Source organism: Trifolium pratense, linkage group LG3 (assembly GCF_020283565.1).
Source record: "Trifolium pratense cultivar HEN17-A07 linkage group LG3, ARS_RC_1.1, whole genome shotgun sequence".
NCBI lineage: Eukaryota > Viridiplantae > Streptophyta > Magnoliopsida > Fabales > Fabaceae > Trifolium > Trifolium pratense.
The window spans coordinates 15679832-15698495 of record NC_060061.1 but is presented as its reverse complement, the minus strand read 5'-3'; the positions used below and the strand labels follow the sequence as shown (position 1 = coordinate 15698495).

General features: G+C 31.1%; 1 protein-coding gene across 1 annotated transcript; it reads right to left on the bottom strand.

Annotated features, from left to right (window-relative positions):
* Positions 1 to 2351: 2351 nt before the first annotated feature.
* Positions 2352 to 9310, bottom strand: LOC123918129. Its single transcript, XM_045970094.1, has 13 exons — positions 9136 to 9310; positions 8619 to 8858; positions 8459 to 8530; positions 8288 to 8377; positions 8094 to 8215; positions 7251 to 7526; positions 6669 to 6802; positions 6294 to 6417; positions 3475 to 3570; positions 3315 to 3383; positions 3152 to 3231; positions 2743 to 2972; positions 2352 to 2627 (listed from the first exon to the last, which is right to left on the bottom strand). Exons 2-13 carry the CDS (start codon positions 8770 to 8772, stop codon positions 2620 to 2622), a joined length of 1455 nt encoding a protein of 484 aa, XP_045826050.1. The 5' UTR covers positions 8773 to 8858; positions 9136 to 9310; the 3' UTR covers positions 2352 to 2619.
* Between the last annotated feature and the right edge of the window lie 9354 nt (positions 9311 to 18664).

The window sequence follows — 18664 nt, the reverse complement described above, 5'->3', positions numbered from 1 at the left end:
AACTTATTTTTTTATTTCCTTACTAGTTTAAAAACCCGTGTATTTGCACGGGTCATTGATTTTTATTCGATATTTAAGTTTGTCATTATATTATGGTATAAAATTTCTTTAGAATTAAATATTTACAAAATATTATATAATATTGTTAAAATATAAGTGAAACTATTGTGCTATTTTTTGTAAAAATTATTAAATGAATAAATTTGATTATAATTATCAAGATAAATTATCCAATTTTTTATGTATCCATCACAAATAATAGTCCTGTGTATATTTTTTAATAAAAAATTAGAAATTTGATTAGGAATATTTATGATAATTTAGTAAATTTATTAGTAATTAAATTTATTGTATTATTATTATATTATTATTAATTATTAATACCGTAGTTAATAGTGTTTTTTTATGAAAAATATTATTTATGGTTATATTTCTATATTCCTAATTTTATACATATTTATCTTATTTTTTCTATAATTTTTTTACTTGCTATTTTATTCTCTTTTTTCTTTTAATATATTATTGAGTTTATTGTTCTCTTTTTTCTTTATGAGTATAGATTGTTCTATTTTGTTTCAATCTATAATCTGTTTTGTTTCTATTTTTAAGCATATCATTTTTTTTGTATTTATCTCATATTCTTTCTATATTTTTTTAGTGAAATTGCAATGAAAGATAAATTAGTAACTTTGGTGGTAATCTTTTTTCTTTTTTAGGCAAAAGAAAAATACAATAAATTAAAAGAGAAAGATGCAAAGACTGAGGGGACATTAAACCTGACCTAGGTACAACCCAAAGGGAATACATCGATATAAAATGGACCTAGAGGACCAACCCTAAACTACCATAACAAAAAATCTACTAATCACGGGTGCAACCTAGCGAACCCGCGTACGGGCACGAAACCAAGTTACAAAAAAAGATGGGAAGTAGACCTCAAGGCAAATAATATCAAGGCATCATGATTAGTTTTCGGTACTCTCTTGATTTGTTTCTATCTTCTCTCTTTTTCTTATTTCATGTATTGATGACATTTTATTCATTTAATTTTGTGTGTGTCACGAAGAAATTATAGCAATAAGATCACATGGATCAATGGAAAAAATTGGGTCTTTGTGAAAATAATTTTTGTGCTTCTTATTTGCAATGCCAATATATTATCATGAGTCAATTCAAAACATGTGTGTGCAAATATCCTTTCAAATTAGTCATTAAAATATATTTGTCAAATTAAATTTATTAATTTAATTAGCTGTAATCATAATATATGGGAATGACTGAACATCATTGTATGTTATATTGACCAGGGTTTCATTGTCATAATATTATGTTTTCAAGGCTTAATGCATGTGTTCTATCCACATCAAATAATGTAGCTATTTTTCAATACACTAGCTATTTCCCATTCTCTAGGGAAACTATATCCACAACACTATGATGTATATTATGTTTATGGGACTTTCTTCTAGATTAGAAGTCTCGCCCTTAGCTGATTTTGCAGAGTACAAAATAGGGTTAAATATTATAATATATTAATTAAATAAAAATTTAAGATATATTACACTAACAAATTTAAAATATTATCTAAAATATAAATTTGATATAAATTAATTATTAATTAAGAATGTCTTTTTATGTCATTTAACACTTATCAACTAGTTGAAATGCTCATTTTACCAAACACTGAAATTAGCTTATTAGCTATAAGCTATCAGTCATCACCCATCAGCTATAAGCTATCAGCTAGTTTATCAGCCATCCACTATTTTTGCCAAATAGAGCCTGTGTTTAGCAAATAGTCTGCAGAGAAATAGAAACTACAAATACTAAAATTTTAATATATAAATATTAAAAAAAAATACTTCATCCGTCCTATTTTATAAGAGTTAATTTGATTAAATATACTATTCATTTATCTTGCAATTTGTTTAATGATATATAGAAATATTAGCATATAAGATTTTGTTTGATTTATTTTAACGAGTATTTTTAAAATATTAAATTTTTATAAATTGTACTAATAAAAAATTAAATATATTATTGATCAAAATGAATTGTACATTAGCATACGTGCAGTAGTCAAATAGGTCTTATATTTTAAGACCGAAGAAGTATCAACAATTCTAGAAAAACGTGCATATACATATATATATATATATATATATATATATATATATATATATATATATATATATATATATATATATAAATATATATAATCACCAAAACTATAATAATAGACAACACCATTTCACTACGTACCGCTAATTTTTATCTAGATGTCTAAACAAATTAATTTCAGGCGCACTATAGAAACTTACAGTGCTCTTTAGAAAACACCATGCCAAAAATCAGCAAAGTATCACATAGCTACATAGAGGCATAGATAAAATTCCACCAAAGTCGATTTCATATTCAAATTACTAGAGTTATTGATTAAACAACTATTACCACCTAACATTAAAACTGACATCTGCAAGATACACATTGTGCACGCAAGTGTTATAAATTACAGGACACAATTTAGCTAAGGTCTCTGACACCAACATATATTGGTCCCAAAAGGTGTTCTCTGTCTCCATATCACAGATACCTCCAAGCTTCAACACTTCTTAGATGTCAAGTATCTGGTGAACAAATGAAATATAACAAGTTAAAAGATATAAAGACATACATAGAATAAATCTCTCTATTTTAATATATTTTAATATATATTTTTGGGAATACCCAAATTTTGCATACATGATAACTCGAATACACCCTGATGCCTGGACGTGCCACCCCTGTCTCTGCCTCTGGCGGTATCAAATCCAGCGGCAGGCTGCTCGAAGTACCAAGAGACATCAAAATTAGGACCTGTATTAGATTCAGCGGCAGGCTGCTCGAAGTACCAAGAGACATCATAACGAGGACCTGGATCAGACCCACGCAGAGGCCTCATCAAGTACCAATCAGACTCATCTCCAAGCCAACTGCAAACGAACACAAAATATACATGTAATGAATTGAGAAGAAAGCAATCATGTAACATATACTAAAATACATACATGTGTATTTATAATTGACAATTTTAGGATAAAATGAAAGATGGAGCGAGCATAGACAACTATAATATTATGAATAACATAAAAAGACAAGAAAAGAAAATTACCTACTACAGAAATTCTTGTCATTGACACTAAGATTCTCGGCACACACTAGTTTACTATTATCATTTACACTTACAAAAACCTGATTCAAACACCACAAAAGTATCAAAACAATAATGTTGAATGCTAAAGAAACGTAACCAAGTGCAATGTTGTAAAGCTGACCTTCGTATCAGTCTGGTTGGGAGGACAAGCACTCAACATGTCAAATACGCCATTTAGTAGTTTAACATACTACAAAATCGAAGAAAAGCATATTGACCAAATGTGACAATGATCAAAACTGAGTTAAGAAACAAATACGCTACACAATCACACATAATACCTCCTGAAGACCACCACATAATTTCCTTCCATTCACAGCATTGATTGAGTCACCTGATCGCACTCCAACTTTATCAGCAGGCGATCCTTTATACACCTGTGCTAGATCATTTCAAAGCTCATAACAAAAGCCAAAAATTACATAAAATAGTACCAGAAGTTGATCAAAGAGATAGCTTAGAGGCTTGAACCAATTATCAGACAGATTTAAAAATTGTGATTCCCGGATATGCAAAAACCGATAAGAAAACGGACGATGAAAGGAAACAGACATACAAAGTGATGTAGGAGGGTTTCTTTAGTATTTTATTATTTTAGCTAGATTTAATTTTACTATATTTTAGCTAGATTTGTTATTTTCTTTTATTATCTTTTAGCTAGATTTGTTATTTTCCTTAGCTAGGTTTGTAATTTTCTTTTACTATATTTTAGCTAGATTTGTTATTTTTATTTTTCAGTAGTATTTAAGCTAAACTATTGCAGCCTTGCAATCTTTTCATTCAATAAAATTATAGAGATTTTTCTCAAGTTTGGTGGAATCCAAATTATTTACTCCTTCTGGTGGATTCCGGAAGTCTGGTGGATTCTAGATTAGTTACTCCTTCTGGTGGATTCCATAGTTTTATTTAACAGGTTTGTCGCTTGCGAATCCGTGTTTCGTTATAGGATTAGCACTTGTTGATCCTTCCAGCTTCCAACTGCGTCAGTTGGTATCAGAGCAGGTTTCTCCTTTTCTTTTCCTAACGTGATCAGCCATGGGAGATCAACCGGTGACGAAAATCGCTTTAACTGCGGCCATCAAAGATCTGTCAGATCGTATGGCGGCTTGACGACTAAGGTGGACGACATCACCAACAACAACAGAAACGATAACAACCACAACAGAAACAATCTGAACAGGGGAGGAGGACCAATTCCGGTTATTAGGGTTTGTAATAACAACCATATTATTGATACAATTACGTACAGAAAATCAGGACATACCCGTGAATCTGATTTGGAATACTATGAGCGTAGATATTAGAAAAAGTTGAAGGATGATACGAGTTTAAAATCTTTGATTCGATATATTGTCCGTTTTGTTACAACAAAGATTACCCTTTGACTGACCATTTGAGACATGCTTCGAGAATGGCAGCTAACTCGCGTAATAGGATTAAAGATATTGCTAAACATTCTGTTTTGAAAATGTATATTGAAAGGTATCTTAATGTTAAAGTCTATGAAACATATAGCATCATCAATAATGAAACAATTGAAATAAACGATGCATATGTAGTTGGAAATAGAGCCGTCAAAATGGGCTATCCCGAATGGGCCGGCCCGAATAGCCCGAATTTTTTCCGGGCTTGGGCCTTAAAATTGTAGCCCAAAATTTTATCCGGACCTTTTTTAGTCCGGTCCGATAAAGCCCGATAAAACATGGGCTAGCCCAAATGGGCCACGGACCGCCCGAAAGCCCGATAAAATTATAATAACAAATTATAAATAAATATAAGTAATTTGTTTTGGATGATTTGAACTTAATTTGTATTATAAGAGTTTTTTACCCCCCAACGAGTTTCTCAAACATAATCCGCTACTTAAGTAGCGGACGGTGTTTTTTTATCAAATTTATCATTTTTACTACTTAAGTAATAATAGGGCGCGCGAGAAAATTGTGAGTAACGGATGAGAAAAAAATAGGGCACCCAAGAATTATTAATCCTATATTTTATGTATAATATAAATGTATGTTTTTTTGCCAAATTTTTTGCTAGACAACAAAATAAACAAAAATAAAGGAAAAAAACCGAGGCCGGCCCGAAAGCCTGACGGCCCGAACCTGGCCAGGCTCGGGCTCCATTTTGTAACCCATTTTTTATCCGGGCTTTTTTTGCCCGGCCCGACAAAACCCGACCGGCCCAGCCCGTTTCGTACCGGACCGCCCGTTTTGACAGCTCTAGTTGGAAAGAATCAAATTATTGAGGATTTGAGTTCTTCACAAACGGTGGAGACTGATGAGTCTCTCCTTTTGAGATCTGTCAACGCTGAATTCAATAATAAACAAGAATTCCGCGATGTGTTGCCGCCACCAGATGCGGAAGAAAAGTTGAATCTAGCATCAGAGGTCCAAACGGGGGTGAAGTCTAAAACGGTAGAAACTACAATCGATGAGGAAGGAGTGTTCAATCTAGAATTGGAGGGTAGTTTCAACATGAACAACAATGGCATGGATTGTGACATCCAAATAGACGAGACGCCAGAAATTGATGAAGAAACAAATGAGAAAGAAGGACATGTAACAAATTTATCGTCATCGGCAACGCAATATGATGCGACTTCAAGGACAACACAAACAGAGAAATTTCTTTTGAATAATGAAAAACAATGCGTAGAGCACAAACTGCTACTTGATTTGGGGAGAAACGATGTTAGAAAGATCTCCAAACCTTGTTATATTCAAGTTGAAAAACTTAGGAACATTGATCGGTATTCTCATGTTATGCATATAAGCTCCACCGCCACTGTGGAGTTATTGATGGGTTAACAAGTTGTTATCTCATGTTAGAGGAGAAAAACGAAGAGCAAAAAGTAGCAATCAAGCAAACGAAAAATAATTTGGTAATTAAAGCAAACGCATGAGCCAATATCAAGCACATGAGGCTCTTTATCAAGATGAGAACTCGGGGACGAGTTCTTTAGAGGTGGAGGAGACGGGTGTAGGAGGGTTTCTTTAGTATTTTATTATTTTAGCTAGATTTAATTTTACTATATTTAGCTAACAAATTTTAAGTTTACACCTAAATCAAGAATTTGCAAAGGATTGATCAGTATTACCTCTTTCACAACAACACTACTATCACCACTGAATTCATACATTGTTTCATATGTATTATATGTATCAGGAGGGAGATCAGCAATGTCAATCACAGTGAACCCGAGCCAAGGTTGCATGACAATCCTGCATAAATTGGATCAATTATTGGAGGCAGTCCACAAGTATATTATGAGGTAACAGTTATATAATATATCATCAAACAATCCCCATATAATTTAATATTCATTTTTTGTTACTATTAGTAGTTTAACACCGTATAAAGTTAAAGTACAGTTATATAATATATCATCAAACAATACAGAGGACATCCTAATAATTCAAACTCCAAGGCAGATTAGGAATAAGAGAAAGATAAGATACAAAGAGAACCGTACCCATGTGAATTCCAATTCCTCAGGCATAATCTAATCACTGATGTCGGAAGAGGATGAACATATCGACGGCCATCATAAAAGTTGATGCCAATAATTTGACCCTCTTTAGTGATAAGCAGTCCTCCCTCACCGACCTAATTTACAAAAAATTAGTGAGCCAATATATGCATATCATAAAATAATTCAACAAATAAAAGCAAACAAAAGCCAATACAGAAATGACTGCACGCATGCATATCGCTCCCGTGTAAACTAAACATTTTTTTTCCCAAACTCAAAATATTTGGTGTCTATTATTGGACAATCATTCCTAACCAGATGAATATAACATACAATTACATGGAGATTTATTCACTAAACCACAAGGCAAAACTTACTTTAGAGCTTTATCAATTATCATGCAAGATCAAAATCAATGACAAATTTTAAACAAATTTGAAGTAGTTTAAAAACTTCATTCATAAAATAAAAAAAATAAAAAAAACCACCAAACATAACAGATCATTAACAAAAAGACATAACCAAGTGAAAACCTAAAACAAACTCATGCAAGCTAATAATAGCACAAAATGATGTGGATACCCGGGTAGTACTACAAGTAGAGCTGGCAAGTTGCTCACATCCAAAATATGGATAATCTTTACTAAATAATCCGCATCTTTCTGACAATTCGCAAGTGTAAAAATCTCTGTCCAACGCAACTACTTCAACTCCTTCTAGATTCTGCAGAGGTGAATAAAGATCTAAGGGTCTCAGTTTGGCATCCGATTTTACTTTAAAAGTCACTATGTTGTGATAATAATCAACATAGTCCTCTTCAGCTAGAAGCATTTTTCCATTTGCGAGTCGAACAATAATCTGAAAATTAAAAAAATATGATAACAATGAAATTTAATAGCAATAGAGGTAAATAAATACAAAATAGAAATAGAAATAGAAAGAAAAAATAAACGGCACTAATGTAAGGAAACAAAGGCAATATTGAAACTGTGTGTAAGCATGGAGTGGGAGGAGGTTAGTATGGTGTTTAGGAACTTGGGGAAAACAGATAAAAAAAGGAGGGATATTGTTTCTTTATATAACCTGCTTGGATTCCCAAATTTGCATTAAATGGGCATACTTAACATAAAGGTGGTTAGAAAGGTTAAAAAACGTGTAGAAAACAGGGAAAGTAGACAGTGAGATCTGCAAGTGGGGAAGGGAAAGTATGAATGAATGAATGCCCTGTGAGATCCCCAGATTCAACCGTTGTTTGTCCTTAAAAATGACAAATGTAATTAGTCAAAGTGCTTTATCGAGTTAATAGAGTGACTTTAGGAAGGGCATCCTATCCTAATCAGTCACTATATAATGTTGCTAGTGATGAAATTTGAAACAAACAGGGCTATACACGATGAAAAACTAGGAAGTCAAGGGCATACATACATAGTAATCGTCGCGGTGGTCAGGAGACGTCATTAACTTAGCAGAAGTAAGAACTGTAGCTATTCCCTTAGAATCATCCCAGTCAATGATGAAACCCGAGCAGTCAAGCATCCTGTGTACCCCTGTAAAATGCCATATTTTCATAATATGACTCTTTATCAATCCAAATTCAAGAGATAAATTCCGTAAATTACCAGTGAAGTGGGAAACAGAAACCACGGAAGGCGCCAATTTCCTAATTGCCAATTTTAGTCTCGTGTCCTTGTAAGAAGCCTGTCTAAGATCTGATTTCAAAACAAAAACTATTAGCAACGAAAATCTAAAACAACTAACTTGATCTGATTTCAACTACTTGATCTACTTACCAAATAGCGACAATTTCGATATGTCTTGTACAGCAGCAGCAGAAGACTCCCCGTTATAGTTTTCCTCAATCACTAATACAAATACATACAGTAAATAATAATATTATTTATTTCGTAACATAATAAAGCCATAAATTAATTAAATCGACTGTGTCCTTACCTTTCAAATAAATCGGCAACAATTGCTTCGTCTTCGTCGATCGCTTCGGCAACAATTGCTCCCGGGTGTCTCTGTTCTCCATCGGCTTAGGAATAGGATATTCTTTCTCAATCGCTGATAGAAAGTCCTGACTTGACAATTTTCTGTTCTCCATCGGCTTAGGGTTTTCCGAGATTGAATGAATGAAATTGAGTAATGCGATGAGGAGGAAGGAGATTAAGCGTCTGTTTGGTTTGGAGTTTTACAATCCTAAACGCGAGTCTTCAGTTTCCAAACGTGATTCTGAGCATTTCTAGCTTGTTTGGTTAAAAGCAAAAGTGATTCTTTCCACGCGATTTACTGCCCCAGACGTGAGTAATTTGGAAGCTACAATTTGAAGCTTCCACGTCAAAGTAGAATCAAATCCAAGCTAGGTCACATGTATACTTACCTAACTACCCCTAACTTCTTCTTCTTCTTCTTCTTCTTCGATTCACCTGAATATTGGAGCGCTGTGAAAACAACAAGGTAATCGAGTCTGCCGGCTGAGTCACGAACTCAACTCGGATCACTTTGACTCGGTTCAACACAAAATCAAAGCACTGCCTATGGAAGAAACTCTTCGGAATCTGAATTTGTAGTTCGATTGTGATAATTTGATAAAAGTGGAAGATGAAGAGAAATAGGTGAGGAAAACAATCAATTTCATATAAGTTTCAACAAAATGAGTGTCTGCCTGCCATGATTGTTGTTTCAAGAGGAAGAAGCCAAAACAAGAGAACAATGGGTGAAGAGTTTGCGGTGAAAAATTGTTGATTGCATGACGGCGAGTCGGTGTCCTGGATCTGTTTGAAGGTGGTTTTGTGTGATAATGCGATGAGAGATTTAGGTTTTGTGTCCTGGATCTGTTTGAGTAAAAAGATATATTTGGGTAGTTGATGACATATTTTTTTTTTTTTTTTTTTTGTCCAAGGTGACATATATTACTTTAATTTATATTACTTTAAGGATAATTTGGTCCTTTTACTTTCAAAATCAATTTTGATTTAAATTATCCAAACAATATTCTACTCATAAGAATCACTTTTATACGAGTCTATCCAAACATAAATCAAATCTGTTCAACTCACTTCTAACTAAAATCAATTCTGTCAAACTCAATTTTTCCAAACTCAATTCTAGTGACCGCCAAACCAAACACACACTAAATATATATATATATATATATATATATATATATATATATATATATATATTAGGGAGAAAAATAGCTAAAGTAATTACTAGTAATTGAGTTTTTTTTTTTTTTTTTTTTACTCAAAAACAACGATATTCATTCATTCATTCATTCAAATTCTTAGTCAATCAAAATTATTACATATTCAATTTCGCTAAAAACTAATAAGGATGAATCTGCAAACAGGCTCACAGCATCCGAGTTAATAGCATAAAACGGCCTAGTGTCTATGACAAAGCCTACAATTGATATGACAAACTTTAAGTGTTCGGAATAATCATGTATCCGGATCTGCAACGTTGATGATGCTAAAGTCATTGAATCTGCACTGAAATTGGATCGAAACAAACTTGCAAATCTGAACCAAAACAAACACCGTACCAAGACGGGACAAACACTGTACTAGTAATTGAGTTATTCTTTCTTTTTTCCTTTCTTTTTTTCCGACTTTTACTACCAGTTAATCTGATTCGAGAGTCAGTTCTAATATCAAGTGGTTTCAGCTCTCTCCCGATCGCAGTTGCAGGGGTCGAACCGTAGTCCTCCCAACCAAATTTTATTTATCACTATCTCACACACAATTGTTATTGTGAATGAGAATTATTAATTAATTAATTAATTAATTCCTAATCCTAGAAATAAAATATCATTTGATTTTATAGTTAAAAAGAAAATACCACAAAAAATTCTTTTATTCTTAAATTTTTGAACATTATATTTTTATTCATACAAAGTGTGAAAATACATTACCCCTAAAGTTCTCCTATCAAACATACTCATATATAGTTTTAAGATTAGTTGGCATACTTTTATGACTATGGGTCTGTTTGGTATGGCCAAAAAATTGACTTATAATTTATATCTTATAGCTTATAAGTTAAAAGACATGTTTGGTAAGAGTGTTTTCATTACGAGCTTATAGCTTATTTCACTGACTTATAGCTTATTTTTCAGACGCTATTTCAAGTAGCTTATGAACTTATAGCATGTAAACATCAAATTAACCAATCTGCATGTTCCTTAATTTGTGGAATAAGATGCTTAATTCTTTCAAGTGCCAACTTACCCCAAAATTCCTTTGCGTTGAGACTTGACAATAACTAAGACAACAACTAAGAAACTCATTGTTTGGAAAAATAGCAAAAAGGCAAAAATAGCAAGGTTTATCGATTAAGTGAAGTATTTATTTGGCGTATGCGTAATAATATTTTAATCACTTACTATTAATTAAGTTTATAAAGGATTGTCAACTACTACCGATTTTGTCGTTAAGTAACACATTTTATTTTACAACTATGTGGAGTATTTGGCGTATACGTAATAACATTTTATTTAGAGGAGAATGTGTCAATGTATCTTCTTTAGTGAACCAAATTATTACATTTCTTGGTTTTGGTTTATAGGGCGACTGTTGTAACAATCGTTTAGTTTGCATTCAATGTATCTAAGGTGATTATCTTTAAATTGTAAGGGTTGAGTACCCCTATAGTTATACACCTTGTAATTCAATTGCATGATGTGTGCTTACCAATCTTTGCAGTAGTGGCTTTGTGTAATATGACGACTTCACTAAGTCTTCTATGCTGTAGATTTTATAAAATTCGTATTCATTATAATATAACATTCGCAACTTATGCATCATGAAAGATTTGATGAAGCCTTCCACGTTAAACAAATCATATTTGAGGTATGCGTATATTTAGTTTAACAATAATCAATCAACATAAGGTGAGGTGGAACTCTCTATCATATGGCCAATAGTCAAAGCTTTCATCATACAAGTACAACAAAACAAAAAGATGGGTTTCAACCTCAGCTTTATTTTCCTTCATCCTCCTCTTTTTATTTGGTATAATCACTTTCATCGTCCATTGGATTGACCTTATAAATTACTCTCTTAATCATGTTCTTTCTTTCATCAAGTTAATTTTCTTTTGTTTTATAGCTTTTGATGCTATGCTTTGTGGTTTTCACACACAATTGTTAGTACGAATGAATTATTAATTAATTAATTTCTATTCCTAAAGATAAAATATCATTTGATTTTATAGTTAAGAAGAAAATACCACAAAAAATTCTTTTATTCTTAAATTTTTGAACATTATATTTTTACTCATACAAAGTGTGAAAATACATTGCCCCTAAAGTTCTCCTATCAAACATACTCATATATAGTTTTAAGATTAGTTGGCATACTTTTATGACTATGTGTCTGTTTGGTATGGCCAAAAAATTGACTTATAGCTTATGTCTTATAGCTTATAAGTTAAAAGACCTGTTTGGTAAGAGTGTTTTCATTACGAGCTTATAGCTTATTTCACTGACTTATAGCTTATTTTTCATACGCTATTTCAAGTAACTTATGAGCTTATAGCTTGTAGCTTATCATTTTTTCTTCCACTTTTACCCTTAGTATATTTTCCAAATTACATTTTTACCCTTTATGATTTATTGTATAATTTATAGTCCGAAGAACACAGAGGCGCTAGGCATATATGTTGTATGTTCCTTTCCTTTTCGTTTTTTTTACGTGAACACAATAGGCATATATCTTCATTGGTTGATAACAATAGGCATATACCGTTAGTGTTTTTAGGCAATACACCATTCAACAATTTTTATTTTTATAAAGATAAAGATATGAAAAATTGTACCAACGAAAAATATATTACATTTCTTATAAAAAATAAATAAAGATATATTACACTAATAAATTTAAAATATTATCTAAAATATAAATTTGATATAAATTAATTATTAATTAAGAATGTCTTTTTATGTCATTTTACACTTATCAGCTAGTTGAACTGCTAATTTTACCGAACACTGAAATTAGCTTATCAACTATAAGCTATCAGTCATCACCCATCAGCTATAAGCTATAAGTTATCAGCTAGTTTATCAGTCATCTGCTATTTTTGCCAAATAGAGCCTATGTTTAGCAAATAGTCTGAGGAGAAATGGAAACTACAAATACTAAAGTTTTAGTATATAAATATTCAAAAAATACTTCCTCCGTCCTATTTTATAAGAGTTAATTTGATTAAATATACTATTCATTTATCTTGCAATTTGTTTAATAATATATAGAAGTATTAACATATAAAATTTTGTTTAATTTATTTTAACGAGTATTTTCAAAATATCAAGTTTTTATAAATTTTACTAATAAAAAATTAAATATATTATTGATCAAAATTAATTGTACATTAGCATACGTGCAGTAGTCAAATAGGTCTTATATTTTAGGACCGAAGGAGTATCAACAATTCTCAAAAAACGTATATATATATATATATATATATATATATATATATATATATATATATATATATATATATATATATATATATATATATATATATATATATATATATATATATAATCACCAAAACTATAATAATGGACAACACCATTTCACTACGTACGGCTAAATTTGGAAAAACTAAATAGATGGACTATTCCTTCTGTCCCTTCTAAACAAATTTATAAATTTGGAACTTTTGATATATTATCTCGTTATGCTGTTAAAACAGTTGAACGAACAATTCAAGTTTCTGGTAATACCAAGACTATAAAATTATTAAATAAAGCAGATTTGCTTCCTTATAAAGGATATAATTTTATTCATATTGGATTAATCCAAATAGCATTTAAACCTTTAACTATGTTAGGGCTAAATTCTAGTATAATGGCTTATGTTAGAGATGGTAGGTGTAAAGATTTCAAACCATCTTTAGCTGCTCTAATTGAAACAAGTCTGTGTCATGGACCAGTATATTTTGAGGTTTCACCTAATTTAAGTTTATCTTTAACTGATAAGCATCTAAGTGATGCTATGCAATTAACAGTTCATACTAATGGGTATAATTTTAAAACTGGTAGTGAAATAATAGCAATATGCTATAGGGTTTACTACAGAGTTTTAAATACTCTTAATCCCAAAGCAAAACAAATTTCGTTTTCTGGATCCACAACGTTAGTCCAAACAAATTTATTAACCTCTAATATTGCACAAAATAGGTTAATAAAATGGGACGAAATAAACTTTCCTGAAACTTGGACATTACCTCAAGAGGTTGATCCTGATCCTATAATAAATACGGACACAGACCAGATCTCCCAAACTACTGAAGGAGACGTTGAAATAAGATTTAATTCTCAAAGAATTATAAAAATGCCTAGAGCCATGTCATCTAGATATTCTACTAGTGAGTTCCATACTGCCCCTTTAGAACTCTCTAGAGCCTCTACTTCTCAAATAAGAGAAGATATTGAATCAGTTGAAAATATTCGTATTAGTGAAAATAAAATTCCTCAAGGAATATATCAGAAAAATACTTCTCAAAGTAGGGAATCTCCTACCCAATCCGAAATGAGCTTCCATATATGATGGATCTCTCCCCAGGAAGTAAATGGAGGCAACTCATCAATGATGAGTTTAACCAAGATAGATATAAAGATTTTAGAAATTGGTATTTTAAAAAATTCAAAGATTTTGAATTAAAAGAATTTAAAGATAATTATTATGAATATTTATCTCAAATACAAAGCTATGTTCCTTTTGTTAAATGGTTTGTGAAATATTTTCATAATAAAGTCAAAAATGAAATTATGGTTTTACAAAATAAAAATTGGAATACCCAGAGTGGAGGAATTATAGTTTCTCCTTTTCCTCCTGAACAGACTATAAGTTTAGGGAAAAATGTGGAAGCTACAGCTTATCTTAACCTTCAGAATCAAAAGGTTGAGAATGACCATATAACTCTTAGAGAATTAAATGCGATAATTAAATCCCAAAATTATACTAATTCTTTCCTTATTTGTTTAGGTGACCAATTTATGTCCCTAGAAAAAGATATTACTAATTTAAAATTACTTTTTGAAGAACAATTAACTAAGCAAAATCTAATTTTAAAACAATTAGAAAAGAATAAAAATGATATGGAATCTTCAGAAATTGTTATTAATAAAGATGTCCCTATCATTCAACCACCTATAGCGGTAGAAGGATTTAAATTAAAATCTAATAATGATGAATTTATTCATGTTTTAGAAGAAAAGCTTAAGCAAATGCGCTTAAATGTTTTATCTCAAAAGGGTATGTCAGACACCTCTGATATAGAAGATGTCGACCAATTAGCAGAAGAATTTGCTAATGAAGAAATTAATGATCAGGTTGCACAAATAAATCCTATTTATGCTCCTAAGCCCGTAGAAAAATACTACTACAAGAGGCCATCGCCTCAAGATCTACTTTTTGAAGAGACTGAACCTTTTCAGAATTCTTATTCTGGAAAAGCCATTTATGAATGGAACATTGATGGTTTAAATGATAAACAAATTATTGATACAATTCATAGAATAATTATGTATTCCTCTGTGTGTAAACAACAAGGAAATTCTGATAGTTCTATAGCGTCGTTTATAACGACTGGATTTATTGGCCAATTAAGAGGTTGGTGGGATCATTATCTCACTGATGCTCAGAAGAAAGAAATTCTTTCTCACAAAAAACTTGTTAAAACTGAAACTTCAAGCAGTAGTACTGCTATCACTACTACTGGAGAAGAAGACGCAGTTTATACGCTATGTCTTTCTATTCTACAACATTTTGTAGGAACTAATGTACCCATTGCTGAGAAATTGCAAACATTATTGCAAAATCTTAGATGCCCATCTTTAACTCACTTTAGATGGTATAAAGATACTTTTCTATCTAGAGTTTTTCAATTAAATAATCCCAATTCTATGCATTGGAAATCAAAATTTGTAGATGGTTTGCCTCATCTTTTTGCTGAAAGAATAAGACAAACTCTTAGGAATAATAATGATGGAATAAATATTAATTATTCTGATTTAACTTATGGCCAAATCATTAGTACATGTATTAATGAAGGTTTAGCTTTATGTAATGACATAAAACTTAAAAACCAACTTAAAAAACAGAAATTAACTGAAAAACACCAAATAGGTGAATTTTGCGAGCAATTCGCTTTTGATCTTGAAAAACCCCCTGAGATTAGGAAGAAGGGTAGAATAGAAAGATCAAAATTTTTTAAAGGTAAGAAAAAAGATCAGTTAGATACTTATAAGTATTCGTACAAGAAAAAACGCAGGAAAAATTATTTTAAACCAAAACCTAAGGATTATAATCCTAACTTTAGTAGAAAAAGAAAAGCTAAAAAGCTTGATATAACGTGCCACAAATGTGGAAGGATTGGCCATTATGCCAATCAATGTAGGACTAAAAAAGCTCTGAATGAAATTGAAGATGAAGAACTTAGAAATAAATTAGAAAAGGTTCTTCTTATTAATTCTGATTCAGAAGTTGAGTCCCCTGAAGATGAGATTAGTTACAGCTCTTCTTCAGATACACCTGATGATAATAATTGTCAAGATAATAACTGTCAGTGTAATGAACTAAGTTATTGGAAATCTATAGTAGAGATGAATGGTCTGAATGTTTTGACCAGTGAACAGGATGAAGCTTTAAAAGCTTTAGAATCCATATCAGATGATAATCTAAGAAGAAAGTTAATAGAAACTTTAATAAGGGATAACTCTAGAGAAAAAACTCCCCTAGTTACAGAAGCCCCTTATCAGCTTAGCGAAGTCTTATCTAGGTTTCGTCATTCTAATGAACGAGAAACTCCTGTTTCTATAAATGATTTAAAAAGAGAAATTAATCTTTTAAAATCTGAAATTTCTTATATTAAGAAAAACAATGATGTTCTAGCTAAAAGAATTAGTTTATTAGAAAATCCTAATAAAATAGAAAATGTTGTTTCTAGTAATGACAGTCCATCATCTAGCAATAGCTATCTTAGTCTTCTTGAAAGAGTTACATCACAAAAATGGTTTGTTAAAATAACTCTTGTTATTAATAAAAATTTTATTCTTGAAAATGAGGTTGCCCTCGTAGATAGTGGTGCAGACCTTAATTGTATTCAAGAAGGAATAATCCCGACAAAATACTTTGTCAAAACTACCCAATCTTTGACCCAAGCAGGAGGAGATAAACTCCAAGTTAATTACAAATTAAATAATGCCTATATCTGTAACAAAAATATTTGTTTACCAACTCATTTCATATTGGTTAAAAATTTAACTCATAGAATTATATTAGGTACTCCTTTCTTGCATAATATTATGCCTATTGTTAATATTGATCAAAAAGGAATTACTACTTTTATAAACGATCAAAAAATTACTTTTGAATTTATAACAGATCCTCAAACTAGGATGTTAAATGAAGTTAAAGATATCCTTTTGAAAAAAGAAAAACAATTATGTTTTTTAAAAGAAGAAATTAGTGTGCTTAATATTAATAAGCAACTTGAAACTCATGATATTAAGAAGAAAATTAAGTCTTTAGAACAAGAATTTACTACAGAAATCTGTAATGATCTCCCAAATGCCTTTTGGGATAGAAAGAAACATGTTGTTTCTTTACCCTATATAGATGACTTCAATGAAAGTCAGATTCCCACTAAGGCTAGACCAGCCCAAATGAATAATGATTACCTAAATTTGTGTAAAAAAGAAATACAATCTCTTTTAGACAAAGGTCTAATTAGACACTCTAAGTCTCCTTGGAGTTGTACTGCTTTCTATGTTAATAAGGCAGCTGAGAAGGAACGAGGAGTTCCTAGATTAGTAATAAATTATAAACCTCTTAATAAGGTTTTAAAATGGATTAGGTATCCTATTCCTAATAAAAAAGATTTATTAGATAGATTAAGTGATGCTTTAATCTTCTCAAAATTTGATATGAAATCAGGATACTGGCAAATCCAGATAACTGAAAATGATAAATATAAAACAGCTTTTACTGTTCCTTTTGGACAGTATGAATGGAATGTTCTTCCTTTTGGATTAAAAAATGCCCCTTCTGAATTCCAGAAGATAATGAATGATATTTTTAATCCTTATTCTGAATTTATAATTGTTTATATTGATGATGTTTTAGTATTTTCTAGAACAATTGACCAGCATATAAAACATTTAAAATTATTTAAAAATGTTGTTAAACATAATGGTTTAGTTTTATCAGCTACCAAGATGAAAATATTTCAAACTAAGGTTAGATTTTTAGGTCATATGATTGACAAAGGAACCATAATTCCTATAGAAAGAAGCATTGAATTTGCTTCTAAATTTCCTGATGTTATGCTGGATAAAACCCAGTTACAAAGATTTTTAGGAAGTTTGAATTATATTTCAGATTATTACAAGAATTTATCCAGTGATACTGCAATTCTTTATAATAGGCTTAAAAATAAGCCTGACCCTTGGACAGAGGCCCATACAAAGGCAGTCCAGAGAATTAAAACTAGGGTTAAATGCCTTCCTTGTTTATCTTTGGCAAATCCAAAGTTGTTTAAAATAGTAGAAACTGATGCTTCTAATATTGGCTATGGAGGAATATTAAAACAAGTCAATCCTGAAACTAATAAAGAAGTTTTGGTGAGATTCACCTCTGGTAAATGGAACCAGACTCAGTCAAAATATTCGACTATTAAGAAAGAAATGCTTTCCATTATTAAATGTATTTCAAAATTTCAAAGTGATTTATTAAATCAAAAATTTCTTTTAAGAATTGATTGTAGCTCTGCTAAATCAATCATTGAGAAGGATGTAAAGACCCTTGTAGCAAAACATATTTTTGCTAGTTGGCAGGCTCAATTATCTGCTTTTGAATTTGATATCCAATATATTAAAGGAGAAAATAATTCTCTTGCTGATTATTTAACTCGTGAATTTTTGCAGGGTAATGACAACCCCTTATAGGGGAAGAGGCCGAGGCCGTAATTCAGGCCGTGGCGGA